The sequence below is a fragment of the Hippopotamus amphibius genome, chromosome 4 (assembly GCF_030028045.1).
Source record: "Hippopotamus amphibius kiboko isolate mHipAmp2 chromosome 4, mHipAmp2.hap2, whole genome shotgun sequence".
NCBI lineage: Eukaryota > Metazoa > Chordata > Mammalia > Artiodactyla > Hippopotamidae > Hippopotamus > Hippopotamus amphibius.
The window spans coordinates 116,010,395-116,037,828 of record NC_080189.1 but is presented as its reverse complement, the minus strand read 5'-3'; the positions used below and the strand labels follow the sequence as shown (position 1 = coordinate 116,037,828).

At 40.7% G+C, this 27,434-nt stretch overlaps 1 protein-coding gene and 1 pseudogene across 7 annotated transcripts in view; one reads left to right on the top strand and one right to left on the bottom strand.

The window, feature by feature from the left end:
• The window catches only part of USP6NL (USP6 N-terminal like), a 154,155-nt gene that overhangs the window by 106,773 nt on the left and 19,948 nt on the right, over nucleotides 1-27,434 (top strand). For all 7 annotated transcript variants that reach the window (XM_057731101.1, XM_057731098.1, XM_057731102.1 and 4 more), the window contains 6 exons: nucleotides 5,378-5,458; nucleotides 15,082-15,189; nucleotides 20,317-20,426; nucleotides 22,558-22,606; nucleotides 24,215-24,335; nucleotides 27,267-27,361. In XM_057731101.1, the coding sequence (XP_057587084.1) occupies nucleotides 5,378-5,458; nucleotides 15,082-15,189; nucleotides 20,317-20,426; nucleotides 22,558-22,606; nucleotides 24,215-24,335; nucleotides 27,267-27,361 (564 nt within the window). The remainder of the gene's footprint in view (nucleotides 1-5,377; nucleotides 5,459-15,081; nucleotides 15,190-20,316; nucleotides 20,427-22,557; nucleotides 22,607-24,214; nucleotides 24,336-27,266; nucleotides 27,362-27,434) is intronic.
• On the bottom strand, nucleotides 11,160-12,248 carry LOC130851110 (ferritin heavy chain-like; annotated as a pseudogene).

Sequence of the window (27,434 nt, the reverse complement as noted above, 5' to 3'; positions counted from 1 at the left end):
AGTATGATGTGAGCCTGAATTATTTTGTGCCATATCAGGCATATCTAAAGAATCCACTTGAAGGGAAGAAATCTCCAACCAGATAAGAGGCAGTCCAGCCAAATTTGGGGCAATTTGAGTTTCGAAAAGAATAATGGTAATAATAATGGATTATAACACATTGAATAAAATAGTCCTTTGGACCATAGTGATATTAAAAATGGGGAGAAGTTTGAAAGGAAAAACTTTTTAATAGAAAAAAGATCAGTAATATAGAAAGAAAAAAAGGAGGAAAAGCCCAGTGCCATAGCATTTTACCACCATCAGAATGAGAATTGACTCAGATAGAGATTATAGTGCATGCGAAGACCACTGAGTAGAGTTGTTAAGGAACAGGATGCCCGCACTATCTCAAAGTGCACCACCCAGGTTACTTCATAGTTACAAAAAGGGAATTTCTCTATTAGGTAGTGGAGAAATTGGGCAAATACCACTTAACCAAGGGATCAGAAGTTACATCATTGATAATGGTGCAAATCAGCATGATCTGTCACTGGGTGTGATGCCATAAGAAGGACACCTGTGTAATATTCCTACCAGCATCTAAGGGAAACAGTTAGACAAAGCCAGATAGTGTGGACTAGACTCTTCAAAAATCAACATTGTGAAAGACAGACACATCCCAGGCGATTGTTCTAGAGCAAAGGAAACTAAAGAGATGTGCCAGTAAAGGCAACGCATGACCCGGGGTTGGGTCCTGAACTCCCCTTTCCACCCTGCCTGAAGAAAAACACTTTGGGGACAAATGGGGAGTTTGGTATATGGACCATTTATTACCAAATAATGAACCAACTTTAAATCTCTTGAAAGGGTGTAATAGTGGTACTGTGATTGTGTAGAGTAACGTGTCTTGTTCTTAGGTGTTATATACTTGAAATATTTGGAGTGTTCACGATGTCTGTGTTTTTCTAATAGTTCAGTGCTCCCCCTCCGCCCGAAAAAAAGCCCCAATATAAATAGTTTAAATCTGGCAGAGGTGAACAATTGATGGATTTTGGTGAAGCATATATAAGTGTATGATGCATTGGTCTTCCAACTTTTCTGTAGGTTTGAAATATTTCAATGAAAATTGGGAAAAGTAAGATGGTGTGTAAAGTCAACAGGGTTATTTAATATCAGTTTTGTATAGATTCCTAACATCAGTAGTTTCGCATTTTAGCAGCATTTTGAAAAGCATTGTGGACATGATGGAATGATCTGTATCTTCGTTATGCTACATTCGAGATACTATTATACTTCACTTATGTTTACTTCTGTATTATGGTGATTGAACTGCTATCAGAAGCAGTACTCTAGTCATATTCATTCTCCTTCCCATCCCTCTGCCTCCAAGACTGCAAAATGCTATTACATAATTGCTTCATAGTATTGCTTGCTTCATAGTACTGTCTTTGCTTATGTAAATTATGTTCAATTTTTAAATGTTTATTTAACTTTTCTTACACAACAATCACAGTTTTAGGTGATGAAATTAAAAGGAATATATGATAAAGTTCCTGTACTCAAGGAGTCCATCCTTTAGTAGTCGTAGTAATAATAGTAATAATAATAATAATAACGTTTGGGTATTTAGACCAACTAGAACACAAGTGTTAGGTGCTATAATAATAATCATAATAGTTCTCATTTTATGGTTAAGGAAACTAAGATACAGAAAGATTACATAGCCTTCCCCAAATGAAACAAATAAGAAGGCGCAGAACTCAGATTTGAAGTTAGGCCAACTGAGTCTTTAGTTCATTCCATGAAATGCTGAAGAAACAGTTTATCTTGCTTGGAGGATGGAGGAATTTGGAAAAGGTTCCAGACCTTTGACATTTGACTGGGTCCTGAGAGGATGAATAGGGTTTTGCCAAATGATGGTGAGGAAGAGCATCACGGGAAGACGAAAAACAAACACTAGTCAAAGAGGCATGAAAATACATTATGTGTTGGGAATGACAGATAGTTCAAGGTGGCCAGATCATAAAAGAAGCAGGAAGTGAAACCAGAAGTTGAGTTTGGGCAGTATTATGAAGGGCCATCCATGTAGAGATTTGGACTTATTTGTAACCATTGAAAGATTTTAAGTTGGGACTCATTTAAAAGGTCACAGCAGCGTGGAGGCTGGCTTGAAGCCATCCAGGGCTACCTGTGAGGAGTTACTGCCCTCATCTAGGGGTGAGGGTTACCGGAACGAGGGCAGAGGATGTGAGGGAAGCAGGAGGTGTGGCTGTGACCAGCAGAGTGTAGGCTGGGTGTGGAAGCAAGATACAAGGCTGAAAACAACCTCAGCTTCTAGGTTGATTGATTTGTTGGGTGGTGATGCTGTTAATTCACAGTAGGGAAGGGAAGGGTAATAGCAGCATGTTGAGGGAAATCGTTTTGGACGTGTTGACTTTGAAGGATCTGCTGAACTTCTAGGTGAGATTCTAACTTGCCATTATATTCTAGTCTGCCTCGGTGTTACTGAGTCCACAGCAAGATGACAGTCCTTAGCCTGTTTTTCTAGAGCATTTAAGTTCACATTTGTCACATGTATTTTCAGTTACTTCTTGCTTCAGAATAAATTCTGGAGTTGTTAAGCTATAGCATGTTTGCTGATAAAGTATATTTTAGCCATTTATTATACATTCATGAGTACATTCACATCTGGTGTAGTTGCTCTGGCAGCTACAGTTATGGAGTTAACACTTAAACCTGATTGAACTACTGATGTATAATTTTAAAATCCTGCAGCCTGGGAGCTTTACCCAAAGTATATTTTTCTCCTTTTTTTTGCTGTAAGGGAAAGAAAAGCATATTTAATGGTTCTGAGAATTTTGTGTGTGTGTGTTTTATCCTTGCATGTGAGAATGTGTAGCATTTAAAATAATCTATATATATGATGAGCTTTAGAATACAAAAATGTAACTAAAAAAAACAATAGCTATTTCTTAAAGTGATTTATTGACAGTTTAATAGTCATAAAAATGAAAGATAGCAAGAGACCTGCTAGATCTCAGCAGCGCTTTTCCTGCCGAAGTATATGTGATTATACTCTTGGGTTGGCTCGAATTATTTGGTGTTTTCCTGTTGGTGGAGAAAGGGATTATGCTTTGAAGAGGTCAGGGGAGGAAGAGGAAGTACAGAAGAACAGGAAAGTACCAAATGGCATCTTAGATCAATCTTAATTTTTCACAGCTTGGCCTTCTCTAAAGTCACATTTAGCAGAAACATTAATTAGATTTCAGTGCCCCACTGAGTTTTAAAATTAAACGTATTTCTGGAACCGTCTGTAACATTTTATCACTAATAATATAATGAAGAATATGCTTAATCTTTTGCAAAATGAGAATCATTAACAGAGTATCTTTTGCTCACAAGTGATCATCTTTGGTTATGAAAAACCCATCAAAATTTTTAGGAAGAGTAAAGAAGTAACTAAAGAGTTTTAAGGATATGCCTAAAAATAAAATTCTTTAAAAGTATTCTGATTGGTGAGAATCTTTTCCTAAATTCAGGATTTTCTTTGGGATTTTGTGCTTCTTTTGAATCTAAAAATATTGATGGTGGGCCTGTGCCATCTGCCTGTTTGAGGCTGGGTTGAAGACCATCAATAAGGAGCTATTGCTTTCATCCAGGGACTGATCCCTGGCAAAAGCAGGGACAGGGTGGAGGTGAGAGCATAGGATGTGGCAGCCGAGAGCCCAGGTCCTGCGGCCATGCTGCCTGGCCTTGAACTCACCAGATGCGGGAACTTGGGGAAGTCGATTAGACCCTTTGTGCCTCTGTTTCCTTATTTGTAAAATGGGGGTGATTGTATCTACCTCATAGGGGTGTAGTTAGCGTACATTTTTGAGCATAAAATGTATCCTCAGAACTATTTTCTTTCCTGTGTAGTCTTCCATTTCCTTCACTTTTTAGATGTACTTGGTACACTTACAGAGGCCTTCAGAAAAGAGAATGCTGGGACTGAGGAGAATTAACAAAATAGCAGAATCTCAGCTCGCTCTTAAGAAAGAATTCTGTTGAGTTTTGTTCTCATGAACATGTAATCGTGAGGTGTGGACCCTGCCTGCCCAGCCCTGTTCCAGGCCGTGGGCAGACAGTGGGCATGTCGGCCTTGGTGGCGGGTGGAGTCGCTGGGTTGCGGGGGAGGTTAGGCGTGCGCAGCGAGGACTGCCTGGGCTGAGCCCTGAACAGAGGACTTGCTCACTCGGCCACGGGCACGGGGCTCACCCAGGCTTCTTGGCTGAAGAGGGTGTTTTTTTCCTGCCTGAAAGGACAGAGTACAAGTGTGCTTTCTGACGGTAGCTGGGCTCCCAAAGTAAAGGGACAGAGGGCTGTACACGCCCAGTTCATTTTCCAAATTTACGAATCAGGCAAGTCACACTACCACCATAGGGGTGAGTAAGAGATTGGAGAGCGGGCCCCAGTACTTGGGAAAAAAATATCCCTTCTTCTGGAAACCAAAGGAGTGCAGAAGAAGCCTTTTCTCCACCACCTTCCTCATTGCCAGCTTTGCCCCAAATCTTAATTTAGTGTGACAGCCGAGACCCCCGCCTGTGTGTTCAGCCTCAGCTCCGGGTGCTTCCATATTTAGCCCCTACAGTGCAGCATTGTCTGAGAAGTGCATCTGTCCAGGCTTCTAGGAATGTCCTCTCCCATGTTGCACTTACCCTAATCCTCTTCCAGTTCTTCACTTAGGCTTGCCTTCTCTGACGCCCCTGGGTGGGTCTGCTGCTCCCTCCACAGGACTGGAGTCACCCTCTCCGCCTCTGGGTCACGGCACTGCATGTTCCACGCCAGGTGCCCTTAGCAGATGGTGAACTTGCCTTAGGGCAGCAAATATTACTTATTTTTGTGTAATTTTTCAGTAGCATAGTGTTAGTTATGTAATAATCTCACCCTGATAATACCCAATTCTCCTTTATAAAAACCACTTTCGTCACTGAAAACATGGATGCCAGAATTCAGTAAAATGTGCAGGAAAAGAATGGAATTTTGAAGCTGTGTTTTTGTTGCTTCATAAAAATATTTCAGAATATTTTAAAATTTCCTTTTGACTTAAATTTGTAGAATACCCAGGGTTTTCAGTGATTACTTAAAATGTTAGAAAATGTGAGTGATCCGTTTTTCTTTACCTGCCCCAGTGGAGCATCTCCTGTGTGGCTTAGCTTCAGCCAGGGGATACTGTTGACGCAAATGTCATCAGTTATCCAACTTTTAAAAAAAAGTTAGGATGTTTGCTGTCCAATATAGTGTAACTTTTTAAGTAGGCCTATTTTCAGCAGCAGTTTCTTTGACATTTTTATGTAGTTTGTAAGTAAAGAAACCTGAAACAAACAGTAACAATGAATTTCAATTTTATTTTTAGCAAAAGCACCTGGAAATTGAAAGAACTACTAAATGGTTGAAAATGCTGAAAGGATGGGAAAAATACAAGAACACTGAAAAGGTAATTAAAAATGTTACTTCCTTATGAATTCAATGTGGATTTTCCCAGTAAAAGTTCCTCTTTAATTATAAGAGTATTACACTCATATTCTTTAAAAACTTTTAGGTTTAATTGAGTCTTTGTGCTGTCACACAATACCCAGTTCAAATGGGTTGTAGGAATTGGATTCAAATGTGGCAGACAGTCCAGAGGTCGCTGGCTTTCGGAGGTGATTGAATTCAGCCACTCGGTTACGTTGCCTGTGATTCTCTGCCTGCTGTGGGTCAGCTTCCTGCTGAGCTTGGCTTTCCTTTGGGATCAGGATTATTGCCATGGTTCCAGGCTTCATATCCGCACGTCTCCCTGCTCAGAAGGAGAGAGGCCTGGCCTCTGAAAGCTTTCTGTGAAGCAGGAGTGACTTCTTGTCCTAAAGCTTCTAGCAGATCCCTCTACCCCCCACCCCCCAATCTTTTTGCCGTGCGTTGAGCTTGTGCTGTTTTAAATCAGTTTTTTAAAACCCATACATCTATTAATAGTCCTACTAATCTCATCAGAAAAGTCTTTATTGGGAAGCTGTGAAGTTCCTAGTGGTAGAAGTTTTCCAAAATTCTAACTTTTGCTTGAAAGGGCAAATGTTATCAGTGGCAAAAATACTGTCAGGTATTTTCATTAAAATAACAGGCTTGCTTCATTTATTTTTGAGAAAAATGTCTGCTAAATATTGAAGTCTCAACAACCGTGGTTGGTTGGTCAGTCGTTCTTTCCAATAATGACGGTGTCGGTGACAAAAGCAGTTGGTTCAGATGGCAATTCATGCAGTTTCATAAGTGCTCTTTCTGGAGGCTGACACTATGCTCTGTGTGTACCACCTCATTGCTCGAAATGTTGATAAGATGTGTGTTCAGGATTGAGATGGAGTGCAATTTGTAGTTTCTACTGCTTCGTCAAGGGCATTCCTAAATGAACTGACCTCTTTTTCAAGTTGTGAGGGAAGAACTCAGTGACAGTTGGCATAGGACTTCTCCTGCCTCAGCTTGTGCCGAGGTACCAGGGGCTTTGCCACCATGGCTTTCCTGCTCCCAGTGCCAAAGTCAACACAGGGAAAGAGGCAAATAACGTTTCAGTATCATTATGAAGATAGTCTTGACCTCATGGCCCAGGCCTTGAGAACTGCTGACATCTAAGCCTCGGTTCCCTCATCTATAAAATGGAGGTAAATAGAACCCATTTCAAAGAGATGAAGACTTAATGATTTCATGCATATAAAGCACTTGGCATTGCACCTCGCGTGTAATAAGCATTCAATAAGGTTAACTACTGCTATTAGTGTTTTGAAAGAAGGTTGGACAATAAAAAGTATTTAAAGGGAAAAAAGAAATCTTCCACATTCCTACAGCAAAACACTGAGTTAACTGTTAGGATTAACTGTCTATTTCCTCACACTTTTTTTCTATGCAGTGTATATTTTTTCCTCTTTACATAGATGTAAATTGTTGTGTGTCAGCCCTTACCAACAAGAATTCCAGGGAGCATCAGTTCCTTGGGGTCTAACAGGTATTATGTAGAAGCAGTGTTGCCTAATGGTTAAGCAGTAGACTACCCCAGGTTCAAACCCCAGCTCTGCCACATTACTAGCAGTGTGACCTGGAGGAAGTTATTAAACTTTTTCTGCCTTAGTTTGCTTGTCTGTAAAATGGGGGTAATCACAATACCTCTTCCACAGAGTTGTTTTGAGGGTTCAATAATTTAATTCCTGTAAAACGCAAAGAAGAGTGCCTTACACTCAGTAAGTGTTTCTTATTATTACATGAGAAAGGGGCTCTCTGGTTAAATAAAGTTGGGAAATTAAAGCTGAACAGAGTTAGGCAGGTTTCTTTACTATAGGACTCCTCAGCATCTTTAATATTATAACGTGGTAGAAATTTTCAAGAGGGACCTTAAATTGCATGAAGTTTATTCAGCCATGAAAATGTCTCTGTCATGGGATATCTCACAGGAATAACATCGCCTTTCTTTTTGAGCATCCCAAGTACCCTATTTAAATTCCGTTAGGCTCTTACTCTTTTGTTTCCATCAGGAGTAAGTTCATTTCTGGGTTGCTGATTTCATTAAGGTGCTTCAAGGAGTCCATTCAGGGTAGAATGTTGGTCATGACCTCTGTGCTCTCGTTTAATGTGCTGCTTCTCAGGCTGGCCTAAAGCCGACAGCTGCTTCACCTGACATCTTTGTGGAAAATCTGTTGAGTGCTAATTATAGGATCAGTTTTGATGTGTTGCACCCACACTTTCATCTCAGCTTCAGTCCAATAAAATATTTGTAGAATTATATGGCTTTATGTCCTTCTATAGGGTACATGTGTCTGGGAAAGTACGTAAGTCTCTATAAAAATGAGCATTGTACTAGGCTGTTATTCTGACAGCAACTCTGGCCAATGTACTTTAATAGAGTAAGAAAGACTTTAATATAGAGCTCCTTCTTTCATGTATAGTTTTAAAGCACTTCCCTACAACTATAATGCTAGAATTGTTTGATGATATATGTGGTCCAATTTGGTATGAGGCAGAATGCACCATCTAAAAGAATTGTTGCTTTCAGTTCATACCCAGGTTTAAATTGCATTGAAGTTAAAAGGTAGTGTATATTTTTCTTCTCTTCCAAAGGGAGGTATAAGTTTTCTCTCAACAGACTCCTTACTTATGTAGTAGTAGTACAAAGAAATATCTAAAAGTGTCTTGAAATAAAAATATATAGCTCTGATAGAGAATATTTGGATTTTTAGAACATAAGCTTTAATGGAAAAAAGTTGCCATTAAGGTTGCCTGTGTTTTCACAGTGACTGCCCCCTAGGTACAGTCATACTGTATTTTTATAATAGAATCTATTAAATGAAGGGGTGAAGTTATCTCTTGCTAAATGGACCCTATTCTGATTTAACTAGCCATGATATAATTGTGTCTAAGCTCTGTCACAGCAGAGTTCCTACTATAGATACACTTTTTTTTTTTTTTTCTTTTGGTCAAATAACTGAATGGACCTTTGTTGGTCAGATAACTAATGGACTCGTATTAGCCAACATTTGATTGTACTGATTTGAAAATGGAGGCAGGATGTTTAGAAATAAGTTTCTCAAGGCCGTTCGATTAATGGCAGGCAAGAGATGCTACGTCCAGATGGTAGGGCTTGCCTCTTGTACCGTCTGTTTGCTAGCTCTCCCTTTTGGTGTTTGTCAGTAAAAGGCTGGAAGGAAATAGAATGTGATTGTAAGAGGCATTAGGGTCTTGTGGATGCTTTAAAGCTTTCAGATCCATGTGATTGTAAGAGGCATTAGGGTCTTGTGGATGCTTTAAAGCTTTCAGATCCAGACCCAGGAAAGCCGTGCCTGTTTGGAGGCCGAGACGAAGGGACCAAGAGAGGAGGGACGACTGAAGGAAGTGAAGGCAGCAAAGAGCATAAGCAGGCCTGGTTCGCTTGCAGTTTTCACAGTCCCACCAAGTTGAGCCAAACTTGGGCTGGAAAGTTTACTCACTGGCAGCCATGCTGACGTGCCCTGCACGTTTATCAGTGTTTTGAAATCACTAAGGTTAGAAAGAGTGTTGCAAACATTAGGTCAGTTGATGGAATTTGTTTTTTTTTTCAGTTGGTGGATTTTTAAATGTCTGTGTGATTGAAATAGCTTGATTTTATTGGCAAGTGAACAGAGCTACTAGAAACAAAAGTAGATTCCAGTCAACCTTATTTATTTTTTCTTAAAGACTTTATATATCATATCCATAAAATTGTAACAGAATTTTAAAGGTAGTACTTTTCCAATGGGAATATCAAAATGTTAAAATCCAACATATAGAAGTTCTGCGAGGGTGAGGCAAAAATTATCCACACTCCGGTTATATTAAAACTTCTGTTGGCCGCACCATCTTATCAGTACTTTCCATTCAAGGCTTCCCAGTCACTGCTGTGCAGGTGTGAACGTATTACATTAGTTCATTTGTAACTGTGGTGCGAGCAAAAATGGATGTCCCACTTGTGATTTGCACGAAAGAAGAGCAGCGTGCAGTGATTTGTTTTTTGTGGTCTGAGGGTGTGCACGTCTGCACACTTCTGCCCACACTGTCGACACTCTGCAAAAACTTGGTTTTGAGGTGTTAAGGTGTTAAAGCACCCTCCCTATAGTCCTGATCTTGCTCCATTGGACTTTCACCTGTTTGGTCCCCTGAAAGCAGCCCTATGAGGACGAAGATTCACTTCTGATGAAGTAGTGAAGACAGCAGTGCATTCGTAGCTTAGGGCTCAGCTTAAAACATTTTTTTAATGAGGGAATACGAAAGCTTGTTGACAGATGGACAAAGTGTATTGAAAAGCAAGGAGATTATGTCAAAAAATGATGTATTTGTCTTTTCTAAAAGTTAATTAAAGTAAATTCTACAGCCAGAGTGCGGATAATTTTTGACTTGTCCGCGCGCATGTGTGTGTGAGTGAGATGATTGTCAGACTGTGATCTCTGAGGTCTGAGTACCTGAATTTCAGTTCTTCTTCCACAGTGTATTAGTTATGTGACTTAGCTAGATACTTAACCTTTCTGCACCTAATTTTCTCATCTGTAAAGTGGACCTGATAATCATAGTGCCCACTTTTTAGGAATGGAGAAGTACCACGAGGAGTAAAGGGATCTAGAAACATGTATCTCGGCTCCTAATAAGTCATGAGAAATGTTCGTGTAAGTGTTGTTGCCAACAGTGTTGTTATGTGTCGTTCAGCATTGTCCTCACTTCATCGCACCCTCTTCTCTTTCCTGCCAGTTCCTGCATATCCTTCATGTTGAGTCTGTTGCCATCCTCTCTAAAGGAAGTCTTTCCTAAGTCTCCCCTGAGAAGTCACCCCCTTCCTCCTTTATAGTGTCTCTGATGCAGTCTCGGGATGAGAGCTGCTGTGTTGGACCAATAAAGACGTGACCACCACAGCCCCCACCCCCAGCACCTTTATCCCTAAACTAGTTCTGGTTCGCCCTTAGAATCTCACGTGTCCTAGTCCGCAAGGGCCAGCTGCCCCTGAAATCACTTCTGCAGGTTAGAGTGTGGTACCTGCCATTCTCCCCTTACCACGCTGGCCCGCCTCTGGGCGGGGGTGTCTCTATCACATCTTCTCCTATCAGGGTGTGATGCTCAGCCCTGTTAGGAATTAGTGTATGTGACCTTATTACAAAGGATTGTGTTTATGTTATAATTATGATATTATATGATTATCTCCCCCGCTACACTGTGGACGCCACAGCACTTACTCAAGTTTGTATGCATAGTATCCAGTCAGTGTTGGCCACAAGGCAGAGTCATTATAGTCTCTGTTTACAGTGAGTGAACAGGTGTTGTTCACTTGTGAGTTGGGATAACCGGCTCTCACCTTCTACTGATAAATTCTCCTGCTTTAGTAAAGTTGTGATCTCTAAGCAGCAGTGATTGGGCAGAAACACCCTGAAGCAGGAGCAGGGAGATGGAATTCTTGCCCTGGACAGGCCACTTCTCTGTCTCTTGATTTCCTCACTTTTATTTTTTTTTTATTTTTTGGGGGGGGGTACCAAATTACTTTATTTGAAGGAATGGTACTAAGGAAAGAACGTGTAGATGTTTTGGTACAACTTATAGAAAAGGTAAAGGTAACCCAAACATGCATGCAGTGCCTTGGTGACCAGGGAAGTCACCCCTGTGGCTACGGGAAGCCAGCCTAAGGCTTAGCTCTCACTATCCCTGCTTCCCAGGGTGTGCTTGTCAAAGAGATACTCTGCCAGGCCAGATCCGGGGGCCCCCATCTTGCGCACGTTGGTTACGTGGTCACCCAATTCTTGGATGGATTTCACCTGCTCATGCAGGTCATGCGTCTCGATGAAGTCACACACATGGGGGTCATTTTTGTCAGTGGCCAGTTTGTGCAGTTCCAGTAGTGCCTGATTCACATTTTTTCCCAAGTGTAGCGCACATTCCATTGCGTTCAGGCCGTTCTCCCAGTCGTCACGGTCTGGTTTCTTGATATCCTGAGGGAAGATTCGGCCACCCCGCTGGTGCTGCAGCTTCATCAGTTTCTCAGCATGTTCCCTTTCTTCACGAGACTGGTGAAGAAAGTATTTGGCAGAGTTCTTCAAAGCCACATCATCGCGGTCAAAATAGTGTGACACGGACAGGTAGCCGGAGGAGGCGTAGAGCTCCGGGTCGATCTGGCGGTTGACGGCGGCCTCCGAGTCCGGGTGGTGGTTCCGGCGCACCTGCGAGGGGGACGCGGCCGCGGAAAGGCGGCGGCGGGGACCTCGGGTGTGGGAGGGCGCTGTGAGGCGAGGTGGTGGCTGGGGCTGGCTCCGAGCGGCCGGCCGCAGGAGGCAGCGGGGAGCGCGAGCGCCGGCTTCCGTCCGAGCACCGCTGGAGCCGGAAACCGCGGCGACTCTCCGCCAAGACGGTCGCTTTCCTCGCTTTTAAACTGGAGTAGTACCTGCCCTGTCGACATCACAGAGCTGTCCTAGAAAGTATGAGATACTGCTTTGTTAGTTGAAGGATTCTCAACAAATGTAAACCGGACTACTGTTCTGGAGAATAAGCAGATTTTATTATAATTGTTGTGCTTTGATATAATTCCTACTTTGTTTTACACAGTTTCCAGAGTTTCTATGATAGCTGAAAATTTGTGAGGAAAGATCCGTAACCATAATGTCAGTCTATCATCTAACAGTAGAAGTATTTAAAAAATAGTAACTATAATTTAAAATTGTTATTTTAAGATCTCATAATTTGATTCTTTTTCTGCTGTATCTTACTTTGTATACATATTTCATTACCTCGCACAGCTTGAATTCCAGATATATGCCTTTTTATATTCCTTTTAGGTTTTGAGTATAATTTTATTATCATTGTTTTAATGCTGTCTGCTCTTTGATTTCATTAATATTTTCCACTTCATGTATTCAAGTAAGTCCAGTTGAGCAGAACAGTGTGTATACTACATAACACCATGGTTTTAGAAAGACGGTTTTTGTTTTTTAATTAATTAATTAAATTGGCTGTGTTGGGTCTTCGTTACTGTACACAGGCTTTCTCTAGTTGCGGCGAGTGGGGGCTACTCTTCCTTGTGGTACACGGGCTTCTCATTGCGGTGGCCTCTCTTGTTGCAGAGCATGGGCTCTAGGTGCCTGGGTTTCAGTAGTTGCGGCACATGGGCTCAATAGCTGTGGCTCACGGACTCTAGAGCGCAGGCTCATTAGTTGTGGCGCACGGGCTTAGTTGCTCCCCTGCACGTGGGATCTTCCTGGGGCAGGGATCGAACCCGTGTCCCCATTGGCAGGCGGATTCTTACCCACTGCGCCACCTAGGAAGTACCCGGTCTTTGTTTTTTTTATAAAATATAAAATCAGTTTCTTCTGCTAACTAGTAACATCTTGTGTGTGCCTTTGGGCAAGTTATTTTGAATCTTTTTGTGTTTCACTTTTAATACCTGTAAAATTGGGATAATAATATCTCAGAATTATTAATATGATTGAGCGAGACAACGTACGTAAATAGCTTTAAACAGTTTCCTGCACATAGTAAATGCTCAGTAAAGGTTGGTTTTAATTGTCACTGTTGTTGATGAGAATGCAACTGCATCAGAGTTTCTTTCTGCACCTTTTCCAGACGTGCCTCATTTTTTCATTGTAGCCCTGGAGTAACACTAGGACCATTACTTTTTTATTTCTACTTAAAATCTTTCTATTATTTCCTCTTAATTGAATCATGGCAAGTTAATGTTTTGTTTTTCTAAATCTAGGTTTAACTTTAGGATAAACAGTGAACAGTAATTTATGTACAGTTGTTGAATACAAAATTGAATGAAAGCAATAAATAATGTCTAAATTCTTTGTAAGTGGTACAGTATAAAAAATACATGTGGTTCTTATTTTACTCATTGTAAAACATTTGTCTGATGGACATTGAAGTCCATCAAAGTTTTATCTGTTTACGTGCCATCATATTTTACTTGACTTTCAAAATTTCACTTTTCACATTGGCAATCATTCCCACATTCTGGTATTCATATTAATTGCTTTCAGTTTAACATCCTTACTTTAGAAATTCAGGAGATGATGTGAAGTTACTTTTAGTGGATGATATTCCTTTAAAAAGTTAAGTTTATCATAATTTTGAAATGCATATAGATGATAAACTTTCTTTGGAAAATAAATCTTAAAGTCACCTTTTTTAAAACCACATTCAGTTTGCAATGAATGGTGGTAAATGTTTAGTACATGGGAAATGTTGAAGAAGCAGAGGCTAGTTTACACAAAGCCTTTCTGTTTATATTTTTCCAGTTATATCTATCGCATGAGTTAAAACTTCAGTGTTTCTAGTCATTGTCTGCTGAAATTTAAAATTGGAGACTTACTATATTTATACCAAAAGAACGAAACTGAAATTATGTATGTAATTATCTAACTGAATCAACTTCACAGTATTCAGTGTTTCACAGGAAAAGTTATTCTATAGTCAGTCATTTAAAATCACAGAGTTTCTTAAAGCTGCACCATAATTTAGTTACTAAAGGTTTTGTTTTTAAAAATCTAAGTAGTATAATTGTAGAAGTTGAAGCTCTGCTTATTAGTTCATAGCTCGTGAACGTCTCAATTATTAGAACTTGCATCTTATTTTCTTAGCCATACTATTTAAATATTATTTTGATCATAAAGGTGTCTATTTACCTAGTTCTTACCTCGCTCCTGAAGTTTCTGCCATAATTTGTTTAATCATTTCCTTTTAAGTTTCATCTACTTTTAAGTTTCAGAGTTTCCTTATGCACAACTTTGTAACGAGCATAATAGGTTTATATGTTATTTTGAGTATATAATTAGCCTTGAGGAAAAATGATGTAATTACAAGAAGATGGAGAGGTATGTTGAGTCTTAAGATTCTTAGAGGTGATAACAGTGTACCTTCAAGGACCCAAAGAGTTAATGATACTGATAATTTGTACCTGATTTCATTCAAAAGTGATGCTGTTCCTTCTTGATGGAGATTTATCCCTATTTTTGTCTGGTCAGATAGGATCAGTGTCATTAAGAGAAGGACAGAGGTTTTCTTGAAGACACTCTGCAGAATTGAGAAGCGGGAGAGTGTGTTTTTTTTTGGGGGGGGGGGGGGAACCAGACCTGAATGAAGGCTGTGGGTCACATTGAGTTATGAGATAGAAGGTTCTAGAGAGACTCTACCCTCCATGAAGACACTTTGACACAGGAGAACAGTTTTGCTATTTGAAACCGTTTAGATGTATGAGCGCAAAGGCAGAAAATGTGTAACTAGTTAGTTATATCAATGGATAATGTGTAAGTGAGATGTTCACAGCTTAAAAAAGAGCACACTGATTGTACTGTCGTGCCACTGAAGGAACACCTCGGCAGTGTATGAAAATACTAATGTACTGGGCATACTTAGCATCTTCTTACTTGTTTATTCTGTGCTTTCCGTGTGTGTCTCCCTGTGGGGATCTGAAACGTAGAGACAGAGGCTCTAAATGTGGCATGTTACATTGTGTCAGTCACCAGGAATCAACCCTAACCCTAAATATTAATTAGTTTGATTTAAGGGACTAGTCTCAGCTTTGTCAGTTTGTAACTTTCAATTTATCTTTCTTTTAATAAGTTTCATAGGAGAATTTACAAAGGAATCCCACTGCAGCTCAGAGGGGAGGTCTGGGCCCTCCTCCTGGAGATCCCGAAGATGAAGGAAGAAACCAGAGACCTGTACAGTGTGAGTACCGAGAGCCAGCCTGTCATTTGGAAATGGTCAGTCCCTGTTGGGGCATATTCATAAGGAAAATTGACCAACACCTGGTTGTAGCTGCTCATTTGCCATGTAGTATTAATGATAAAGAGATTTACAGTGTCATTTTTAGAGTTTTTGGGAAAATAAGAGCAGAATTCAATATACCCAGCAGCTCTCTGTGTATGATTTACTGTTTTCTTCTTTTCTCCCCAAGATTGTTACAGTGTTTCTAGGTTCTACTATTTGTTGATAAAAAGTTAAACACTTCACTCAGTGGCCAGTAATGCTTGCTGTAAGTTAGTCAGTGCATTAAGTTACCTCCTTGTCATCTCAGCTATACCCTTTCTAAACCTAAATTTTATATTAACCTTTGAAAGGAATAAGAGACATATATCTAACAATAACTTTGAACCATGTTCTTCAGAAAATGTATATAAACAGAATAAATTAAGATAGAATAACTGAAATAAAGAAAAAATATTTATAACTTAAGCCCAACACCAATTATAAAAGGGGCTTTGGAATGCTGTTTTGATATTTTCATGTTTATGTATAAATAAGTAAAATTTCATCAAAATGTGAGGTAATACATATTGGTTAATTTAAACACTTATTTGTTTTATGATGAAAAGACTTTTTAAATTAGTTGTTTGGACCCTCCACAGATTATGAGTCTGTATTGGGATTTTAGAGTTTCAGATTATTTTAGATGGTTGGTTAGATATTTGTTTTTAATGTTGTAGTTTTAGAACCAGTGTTGAAGAATGACACCTGAGAGAACGTGTTTAAAGTCTAACCCAGCTGCTAGTACAGTGTGCCTGTCATATGGTGGGTGCTCAGTAAATATTTGTGTAATTAATGAAAGAAGGAAATTTTAGTTAGCATGCTGTTTTGGTTTCCTGGGGCTGCCATAAACTGAGTCGCTTAAAACAACAGGCACTTATTTCTTGCAGTTCCAGAGGGTAAAGTCTGAGATCAGGGTGTGTTCACAGGCTCCAGGGAGGAACCCCTCCTTGGCTTTCCCAGATTCCAGCAGAGGGCGCCAGCGCCCGGCCCACTTTGGCCTGAGGATGCATCCCTCCAGGCTCTCCCTCCGCCTGTGAGTGGCCCTTCCCTGTGTGTGTCTCTGTGTCTCACTTTATAAGGACACTAGTCGTTGGATTGGGGTCCACCCTAATCCGGTATGACCTCCTCTTAACTCAGCTGCATCTGTGAAGACCCTGTTTCCAAATCAGGTCACAGTCACAGGTTCTGGGCAGACACGAATTTGGGGGGACGCTATTCAACCCAGTACACATGCTGGTTTAGAACTGTGGTTCTCAGTTATATTTTAGGCTTTTCCTGCGTAAAGTTATCCAGTGATGGTTACCATGAGAAAACCATTTAGTAAGACTAATATACACTAACAACAAGGAAGGAGGTGACAGGCCCACCAATCCTTTCAACACTGTCATAAACATTATTTTTACTGCTGAGATTCCTCCAGCATTTAGCCAAGTCTTCCTTTCCCGGTCACTCTCTCCTACTCTCTCTTTGCAAAAGTGGTACAAATTGTTCTCCTTAAGTTGGAAATTCAGTGGGAATAAAACTATTTTTTCTTAACCTAGGAAGATTTTTCTCAAATGGTGAAATTGTCCTGGCCTCTGAGCCAGTGTTCTTTTCTCTGTATCACATTGTCCTCTGTCTCTCTGGGGTCTCGTGGTCTGTCTCACAGATGGCAGAGGTCTGGCCACAGGGCGGGAGCAACCGCACCTGCAGCCTTAGCAAGGCTTAGGGACCTTGTCGGCCAAGCCCACAATGAGGTTGCTGGCTTTTCATCCAGATACTTTCCTGCAAGTTTACAGGTTCATTAGATCCTCGTTCTTTTAAGTAAAACATTTATTCTTTATTGCTGTGACACTCGTGGATCTTAACCCACCCAGACTCAGAGATAACCTTAGAAGATGCTTGCTTCCTTTTATTAACGTAAGAAACATACTTGATTTCCTGTGTTCTGCACGTTAGCTTGTAACCATTCTCGTCCATAAGTAATCTTTCCGCTCTGTTATTTTCGGCTATAAGAGATCTATTATGAGGTCTTTTTTATGTTGAATTTTCTTGTCTTCTAGAGTAATTGATATTATAGATGTGTTTGGGTGTTTTTCTCCCTTTTAACTAAATTTTATTTTAAAGCAGATTTTATCATGTCTTGTCAAACATTTCCTTTCTGGGTTTTGATATCTCGTCTTCTACCAGGAGGCCTGCAGAACAATAATTGAAACCCCTTTGCTTGTCCACTACCTTATTTTTTTAAAAAAGACATTTAAAGAACAAATATGTACAGATGATTATTTTTAAAGATAAATTTTTGTAATGTCTCTTGAACCAACATTTATCAGAAATACCATACAATAATATTTTAATGGTTGTATGGTTCTAGTACAACAGTATAAATATCTTCCTTGGTCTTCAGAACTCTGAAGTGTTTTTTTTTAAACACTACAGAAGTGGTCATGTTTTTAAAAGCTGCAGAAGCTGCTCTTCTCTGAGCTCCTACCTCAAAACACAAAACCCACATACTCACAGAACATGTAACATCCTTACATATATTCCAGGTAGCCTTCTTTTTTCCACTTTTAGCTTAAGTCGGGAATTAACAGTTATATATGCTTGTTAGAATTGTTTTAACAGAAATATGTATTTCTAGTATCTGGTAAATAGGTCAGTATCACGTATATATATGTTTAATTAATCTTAAGTGTGGTTCAGTATTTATACTGAATTAATATAAATTTTAATAAAAATTTTAATCTCCTATCTGGTTAAAAATACTCGTTTTGTTCCTTTCCCCCTGAAATGCTGCATAATTGACAGCAAAGAGGGTTTTTTAAAAAGACAGAAACCACAAGGAGTAAGAAATGGGAGAAGAGATAACCCCTTGCCAATTTTTGGAGACCAGAATTCAGACAAACATTTAGTACTTGTAGCAAACCTGAGAAAACCAGAGGGGCACCTGATTTATATTTCAGAATCTCCAAAAGGCTTTGTAATTCCCAACTCCAGGTACCTCTGGAAGTGGAAGTGAAACTAAAAACAGTAGGAGTGGTTGAAAGCCTGTTGCAGAAGCAGTTATTAGAGTCCCTGAGTTCCACCCCTCCCCCCCAACCCTGCAGGAGATGGCTTGGGGAGGGGTGGGGCAGGGAGAGGATGAAACTGAGGGCCTGCAGGCTGGAGAGGACACAGACCTGGCGGGGGAGGGAAGGGGGGAGAACAGAGGGAGCGAGGGTCTTGAATTAGGGGCAGTCCAGCCTTTCCCTCCTCTCGGCTCCCAGAGCACCAGCAGCTGGGTGCTTGTCCTCCTGACGGGATCAGAAGAGTCTTCTTTAAGAACCTGACCAGCGCAAGAAAATACCCCCAAACTCCTGACTTCAAGGGAAGCCCAGTGAAACCCGCCAGATCACTCTACAGCAAAGATGGAGTTTGAAGCCCCACATCTGCACACAGAGCTTTCCATCAGCTTTCTCGTGTCTTCTTTCAAATAAGAGCAGACAGTGAGGAGGGGAGCTAGGAGCTAACATGGAAAATAAGAACAAGTGGAAAAAGCAGTTTGTGAGAAGCAGACTATACAGCAAGAAGAAAGCAGGAGAGCGATTGCTGATGTCTTCAGAGGGATAAAAAGAGATATTGAGTCCATAAAACAAGTATAGGATGCTATAAAAGGAACATGCAAGAACAACAGAGCTTATGAATATAAAAACTGATAATAGAAATGAAAAATTCTAGAGGAGGGTTTGAAAATAACAAGTGAAGAAATTTCACAGAAAATAGGTTGCAAAGTCAAAACTCAACTCAATGAGTTTTCGGGATTGGAAAGATTCATCAGGTGCCCAGACCTGCGGCTAAAAATAGATCCAAGCCAAGCACAGGGACTGCAGGTTCAGAACTTGCAGATAGAAGCTCCTATGAGCTTCTAGAGAGAAAAAACAGAGCTCATATAAAGAAGAATTAGAATGGCAACACTGGAAGCTACAAGACAGTGAAGGCGGTGCCTTTTGAGCAAAAATATGTTCTGACGTAAGATTCTAAAATAGCCAAATAGCTAAGAAAGAAGATAGGCTTATCAGACATTCAAAGTATCAAAAAATTTATCTCCCACACGCCCTCTCACAGGAGCTACTGGAGGACAAGCTCCTTCAGAGCAAGGGAATAAACCAAGAAAGATGTGAGATGCAGGAGCCAGGGGACCCAAGCAAAGGAAGGCCTCACAGATGGTGAAGGGAGCCCCCGAGAACCCCACTGAGCAGCAGGTCCAAAAGCTCTGGGAGCTGGGTCTGCAGGAAGGGTGCCTGTTCTGTTAGAACAGCGCCAGGAGAGGTTGACGCAACTTGAAGTGAGTTTGGATTGAATTAGTATCAAGAAACAAGGCAATGATAAGCCCCGAGGAAAACAAGAACATTCTGCTGGAAAGAAGAAAGGGATGTAGTGAACTGCATGGCTCAGGTGTGAAGAATCTTAGCAACGCAAACTCTGAAACGTTCCCCATCCAAAATGAAAACCTACGACTTCCGTGGTGGAGCAGTGGTTAAGAATCCGCCTGCCAGTGCAGGGTACACAGGTTCAATCCCTGCTCCAGGAAGATCCCACATGCCGCAGAGCAACGAAGCCCGTGCACTACAACTACTGAGCCTGTGCTCTAGAGCCCGTGAGCCACAACCATTGAGCCCATGTGCCACAACTACTGAAGCCCACGTGCCTAGAGCCCATGCTCCGCAACAAGAGAAGCCACACCCCAATGAGGAGCCCGTGAGCCACAATGAAGAGTAGCCCCTGCTCACCTGTGTGCAGCAACAAAGACTCAATGCAGCACATAAAATAAATAAATTTATTAAATTAAAACCTAACGGTACCGACAGGATGGGAGGGAGACGAGGTGGTGGGAGGAGGGAGAGGTGGGGGTGTGGACGGAGAGAAAACTTTCACTGTGCATCTTTTTATGTTGTTTTCATTTTTGAACCATGGAAGTGGCTTTCCTAAATCAAAAGTTTTTTAACGAGAATTATTTTACTGTGTGTCATAGGCTTTTTGACAACTGATTTCCATAAAAATGTGCTTTCTTCTCTTTTTCCTCTTAAGAAATTAAAACACAGAGCACGGGGTTGTTCACCTGATATCAGACAAATAGACCTTGATGTCAACCGCACATTTCGGGACCATATCATGTTTAGAGACAGATACGGTGTGAAGTAAGTAAAGTTGAATTATTATGAACTATGAATAGCATTTACAAATATTCTCTATCAGCTTGAAATGTGAGTGTTTGGAATGTCTTGTAGATGATCATTTTGATTCATATTCTCAGGGTTAAAGTTTTGGTAGATCATTTGGTCCATGTTGTGTACAATTTAGGGTCTAATTTAACTTAAATTTGTAACCTTTGACACAGTCAGTGCTGTAAAATTGCTATAAAATCGTTCTGTGGTCTGGAAATTCTTAAATATATGGTAGATACTTTTATTGAAAATCTTAGAAATGAGATTATGTTGCTTTCTGAGAGCCATGTCAGTAATGAATATATTCTTAGACCCTTGACTGCATGCAAAGGTGACACTAAAAAAATGGGAATGTGCAAATGAAATGACTGTGACAATTTAGAGTGAAAGGTCCAGTTCTGCCGACCTCCGTATCAGTTAGGGTTAAACCAGAGAAAGAGAAACCAGTAAGAGATGCAAACTAAGAGATCCATTGTGAGGAACTGGCTTTTGCAGTTGCAGGGACTGACTAGGCAAGTTCAAGATCTGTAGGGTGGGCCGTCAGGAAGGGCACTGGAGCTCTGCACATGAGCTGAGGCCACTGGCTACAGGAGGATTTTCTCCTTCAGGGAAGCCTGGGATCTGCTCTTCCAGCCTTTTGACAGATTGAATCAGGGCCTCCCAGGTTATCTAGGGTAATCTCCCCTACTTCAAGTCAACTGACTATGTACTTTAATTACATTTACAAAATACCTTCCCTACAGCAGCACCTACGTTAGGGTTTGAATAACTGGGGTTGTAGCCCGGCCCTGTGGAGACATAAAGCTAACCATCAGAGTCCACCCTTGTCAACTTAATTTCTGAATAAAGACGATAAAGTCATACTCTGCCTAACATGGTACGACTATTCTGCTTACAACTAAAAGGATGCTATCCCTCTCCCCGTAGAAAGATGCAGAGCCCTTGGATGATGTTTACTCTTTTTGCTTTGATATGTGTAACCTAAATGCTGTGATATAAAGTCAGCCATTATTAAACATCTTATGTGAGATGATAAGGGAAAAGAGAAGGAAGAAAACACATTAAAAATATATGTATGTACACAAGCAGATTGACACCAAATAAGGAAGAAATGCTCATGACAGATATAGTCATCGTTCCTGTCGCTGGGCATGTGGTCCCTGCCACTGCCCATCCTATATGCCCTTTGCCCTCAGCACATACCTTGACTGGCCATGGTTCTTTGCCTGGTGAGGGAACCTAGACCTTTATTCCTGAAGAGTCTGGACCATTAGAGGTCCTGCCTGAATTTAGTTTTCCTTTGACTTTATCACAGGGTTTGGTTATACTCAGAGGCACCTTAAGTGTCTCTGTGTTCCAGACGTGCTCTTCGTACGTCCTCTGTGTCCTAGCACTCACATTCCCCGCAGCGATCAGGATGTCACTCCAGCCAGCACACTCGCCTCCTTCTTTGCTTGTTGATTCAAAGGCACGAGGAGCCCAGAGTGGCAGGGTGGGCGTCTCAGCTTCCAGTTCCATGGAATCGTTGTGTCTCCTGGTGGGGACGTTCCTCTCTTTGGAGCCGGGACCTCTAGAGCAGCGGAGCCTAAGCTTGATGGAGGGGGAGGCAGACATGTTTGTTGTTAGTGGACCCGAGAGGTGACGGTGGGTGGAGCCACTCCTGTTCCCACCGCTGGATCCTGGGCCCCTGAATCCTGGCTGCGGGAGAGGCAGCGCCGGTGGTGGAGGCTGGTTTCGGGCGTGTACCACCTCCTGGGGGACCTGCAAGGTGCTGCATGGAGCTGGCACTTCAGAAGGCCTGTCCACAGCTCCATCCAACTGGCTCCTTCTGTGGGAATGGTTTTATGGTGAGAATAGTTTAGTGAAAGAGGGCAACAAATTGAAAAAATTGTGAAGCTCTTTTTGCTTTTTGGTATAAGTCCTTTCTGTCAAATTTAGCCTCAAGTTCAGACTGTATTGTTTAAATTTGAGCTTGGGGATCATTTCTTTATTATGAGGAGAGTTTTATCTGGGTTATCTGTTTATCTTCAAACTGTTGTATATTTTTTTAAGTTTATAATTTTAAGAAAACTAAATTGCGTTCAATGTAAATTTCTTTCTCTAGGCAACAGTCCCTGTTCCACGTGCTTGCTGCATATTCTATTTATAACACGGTAAGTTGGCGTGCCTGCCCGCAGCTCTGTGAGTGGTGTTCTGAGCCCCTGGAGGACGTCTCTGGGCCTCGCTGCTGACAGCACCCTGGGCTTGCATTGCTTCATCTCAGGACTGGCCAGGCTGCAGGATCTTCCTGAGGCCCCCCCGGGCACCCCCCCCGCACCCCCTCCCCCACCGAGGTCCTAGAGTGGAACTGGCTGGGAAGTGGGGAAAACCACAGTGTGGCAGCGAAGCTCACTTTCCCCTCTTTCTCCAGATTGTTTTGTTATGCTTTGTGTTGTTGTTTGTCTTGTTTTTATTTTAAGCGAGTAGGACTGGAATGAACAGGGCTGGCAGGACAGGAAGTGGTGGCTAGCTTAGTTTCTGCCTGACTCTTGATGACTCTTCATTGCTCCAGGAGGTTGCCTTTAGGATCACATCTTATTTATTTGGTGACGTCCAGACTGGAGACCGTATGTACCTACTTGCTATCTCCTGGAGTAGGCCAAAACGAAACGTTTTGGTATTAGAACATGTTGTTCTGAAGGCATTGATTACTCTGGGGGGAGAGAGAATTTGGGGGAAAGATCAGCTAGTGTTGAAACCAATACGGATGCCAAATAAATGCTTGTTGACTGGATTCCAGGAAGGACACCTTGAACCTTAGGGTGTATCATTTCTGTTCTGATCAAAACCTTTAAGTTACAAGGGACAGAAATTCACTCAAACTAGGGCAGGTTAAAAAGGAATTGATTAAAGGCACTTCTCATAGAAACGAAGCTCAGGGGGGTTGGAGCTGGAGAGTGAGAAGCCGCCAGTCTCTTCCACTCCAGGCCACGTGGTGACTCTGATTATCTCTGGGAACTGTTTGTTCCACTGTGTCTCTCTCCACATGCTCTCTCTGCCTGCTTCTCTGTTTTTCCACGGCTAATATTGCACCCATAGACTCAGCGTGGCCATTGTGTTCAAGTACATACCACCATCGGATGGCGGTCTCTGTGGCTTTATTCAGAGAAACTGTCTGATGAGTCAGTGGGTAAAACAGCTGTGCAGCCAGTTAATGGTTCCCTGGGATCAGGTGTCCTCTGCTCCATCAGCTTTAGTTCACGTGGCACAGACCTGAGCCCCTAAGGCCATGTGATAAGCAGGGATTATGGGGAGTGTGGGGAGGGCTCAGGGAAGGGGAGTAGGCTGGATGGGTACCCCCAAATGTGTCTCCATAAGGATCTGGAAATCTAGAAGAGAAAAGACAGCAAATTGGGACGTGTACGAGGAGAGAAATTTGCCAGCATCTGAGCAAAGAAGAGAAACACTGAGCTGAGAATCACTCATAAAACAGGAAAATAGACTGCACTTCACAGAAGGTGTGAGGGTGTTGAGCAGAGGTCACCAGCGGCTGGGTCCGTTAGACTCGTCCACATGTCTGCGTCTACTCCCCAACACACATGTTTTCTATGATAGTATGTGGCTCAGTGCTGTTAAGATTGTAATATTTCTCTGTATGATTGCCCATTAAATATCGCATTTAGGCATTTTCTGATCATTTTCTACATCAGTTTTTGATATGTGCGCATACATGTAATTCGATCTGAAAACCCCCAGTGTCTCTGCTCTCGTTTTCTCTTTAGGAGGTTGGATACTGTCAGGGGATGAGTCAAATCACAGCTTTACTCCTCATGTATATGAATGAAGAAGACGCCTTCTGGGCCCTGGTCAAACTGTTCTCGGGCCCCAAACATGCCATGCATGGTAAGAACACCCCAAAGCTGGTCATCAGCAACAAACAAGGGAGGGAGAGAAAGGCAAATTCAAAGTCAGACTTTGGAAGATGCCTGGTAGAGTTAAGTACAAAAAAAAAAACAATGTCCAGGGGCTTGTTCAGTTCATTAGTGTTTGTTACTAATTTCTTATTTAATTCTTCATTGAACTTTTCTAAGCTTTTCTGTTTACATTTATACTCCTTCCTGTTTACTACAAAGTGTACTGCTGACATTTTAAAATTCTTTCCTTACTTGCCCCAGTCAGGAGAAACTAATTTAGGGTTGGAAGAATTTAGGAAAAGCTGAATTTTGGGGAGCTTTTGATCAGAACTTTTAGACAGTTGTGCATTCAGTGAGATGTCTACTGTTGACTGGATATTGTGATGTATACCTCTTTGTCAAAGAATATTAATTGAGAAATGACACTTAGGTGTTTAAAGGAAAGGTACACAGTAATTAAGTAGTTTTGTATTTCATGTGTGTGTGTTTCATTTCTTTCAGCCTAAAGTTGATTCCATTTTATAGTTAAAAGGCCAATAACATATTCTAGGCACTTTATTATTTAATATTTCAAAACTTGCATAATTTTTTGGTTTTCAAGTTAGAAGGCTGTTTTTAATAACGTTTTCCTTATATTTGCCAAGCATATGCAGTAAATTTTACTTGAGAGAGTTTGGATTGCAGCTTCTCTTGGGAATAATAGTGGCTTTGTCCATATAATGCAAAATTATTTTCCCAGTGCCATTGCGTGTGATAATACCAAATTAAAAACAATTTTCACACTAATCTCTCTGAGAATGGACCATCTTAGCTCAGTTTGTGAATGTTAAAGCTTTAGTGGTAGGGAACCTGCCACATGTTAAAGTAATATTTTAAATTTTCTAAAATATGACCATCCATAGTCCATAGTCTGTTAAATCTCACATTCTTACCATGTAGTTATTGTGGGGGCATTTGTGTGTGTGTGTGTCTCCTTCAGTGTTTCCCGTGAATTTTTTTAAAAATAAATACTGTCTGCACAGTACTATTTCTGGTCACTTTGCATCCCGTAAAGTGACTCCAGTAGTAAAGACACATTATATTGAGCTGCCATCCAATGGACAGTATCATTTCAAAAGGCATCTTGAAGAAAAATGACTCTTCCTTATCAGTCTTCATTTTGCTTTACCACGAGATGTTGTGGCTGGTATATCTTTAAGTACAATGGAATGTTACAGTTTAAGTAGTATATAATTATGTGGAATACTGCCCAATTTTAGGAAATTCATTCTTTTAAACAAACCTGATAGCTTGCTCTCAGTAATTGTTGTCATCAGTCTAATCTATAAAGCTTTTTCAATTTACTATCGTAACATTTACATTAACAAAGCCGTTTAGGTCATTATTATGGGTAAGTTTGTACTCAGAGATATTTGTTTCTAGGTCTGCCTATGAAATTACATAACTGGAGGTTACCTCAGTTCTTTGCACTTTCTGTGTGAAAGTGGTATCACTTACAAATGTGTAGAATAAAGTGAGGACTGAGGAAAACGCGATGTGCAGTATCAAGTCTGGGGCAGCGCTGAGAAGGGAATCGGTGTTAGGTGTCTTCGCACCCTTGAGCCCGTGTTCATTATTGAAGGGATTGCCTTTTTCAAAATCAGACTTTTTTCTTGAAATTCTTCTAACTCTCGTTCCTATCAAATTGACTATGAAAATGGCACAGAAAGAGAGATTGGATTTTTTTTTTTTTTTTCATGAAATCAGTTCACTGAAAAGTGTTACTTGGGCAGGAATTTTCTGTCTCTGGAAATTTTTACACACACCTTAGAAAGCTGAGAATTAGTTAAGAAATAGCCCTTCCCTGAAGATTATAAAGCTGTGTTTCCCAACTGTGTGTTCCCTGGGTTCTTGGAGGGACATAGTTTCACTTTTTGGAAACAGACGTGCTGTCAGGAAAAAATGGGCTCCAAGATCAAATAAGGCTGGGAGATGAGGTAAACGAAGGAAAACAGGTTTCTTCAGTCTGTAAAACAACTTAGAAACATTCAGAAGCTCATATGCCTTGTGAACATACGCAAGAAGGGTATTTAGGTATCATATAGTATTTCTCCTGGATTCTTTTAAAAACAGAGAACATTTATTAACGTCTTTTGGAGTTAAATAGAGCCCAGGTTGGAAAACACTAATGTGGAGAGATCATAAATTCATTCTGTTTGCATCCTTTTTAATGGATTACATAGAATATCTAAAAGGAAATTTTTGAATGAGAATAGGTGTAAAGTTCCATGAATTAAGCACATAAAATTAATACTAGCTTCGCATTTACAGTTAATCACTTCCTGGGAATCTTGTAGATTATATTGTATAATCAGTTGGGATAGAATACATTAACATTGATCATATAGTGCCTATATGTTTTAGCTGATGTTAAGTATTACTTATAGAAGGGATTAAAAAAGGATAATAACTTTGGGAGCATGGTACCAAAGATATTGTTAGAATGAGCCTGAAAAAATAATAAAATGTTTGTTATGTAATGTATTAATGATAAAAGAAGTCGTCAAGATCAGAATAACTTTTAAAAATGTGTGCATTTAAGACATGACGCATTAACAGGTAATCTTGATAAATGGCTTCAATATCCCTTTTTTCTTAGTTTCTTAATTTCCCTTTTAATTCAGAAATGTTCTGTCCTCTTTTATACTTTTACAAGGATATAGGAGATCCTTAGCAAACACATACTAGACTCTAAGTTTCATTAACCAAAGCTTATACACAGCTGTTTCCTTGGAGAGGAGGAAAAAGATTTGGGTAAATACTGGATTTGTTGTTCTTCTTGTTGTTGACAGTTAAAAGATGAAAGAAATATGTCGCACTTCAAGATAGGGGTTTCTGTTGGTATTGTTTATGAAGTATTGTTTTTATGTTTGTATTCTAGGATTTTTTGTCCATGGTTTTCCCAAACTCTTGAGGTTTCAAGAACATCATGAAAAAATACTGAATAAATTTTTGTCCAAGCTTAAGCAGCACTTGGTAGGTAGATGTAACATTGACTTACGCCCACCTACAGCAGGAATAAAGCTGGAAGACTTGGGTGCAGCTATTG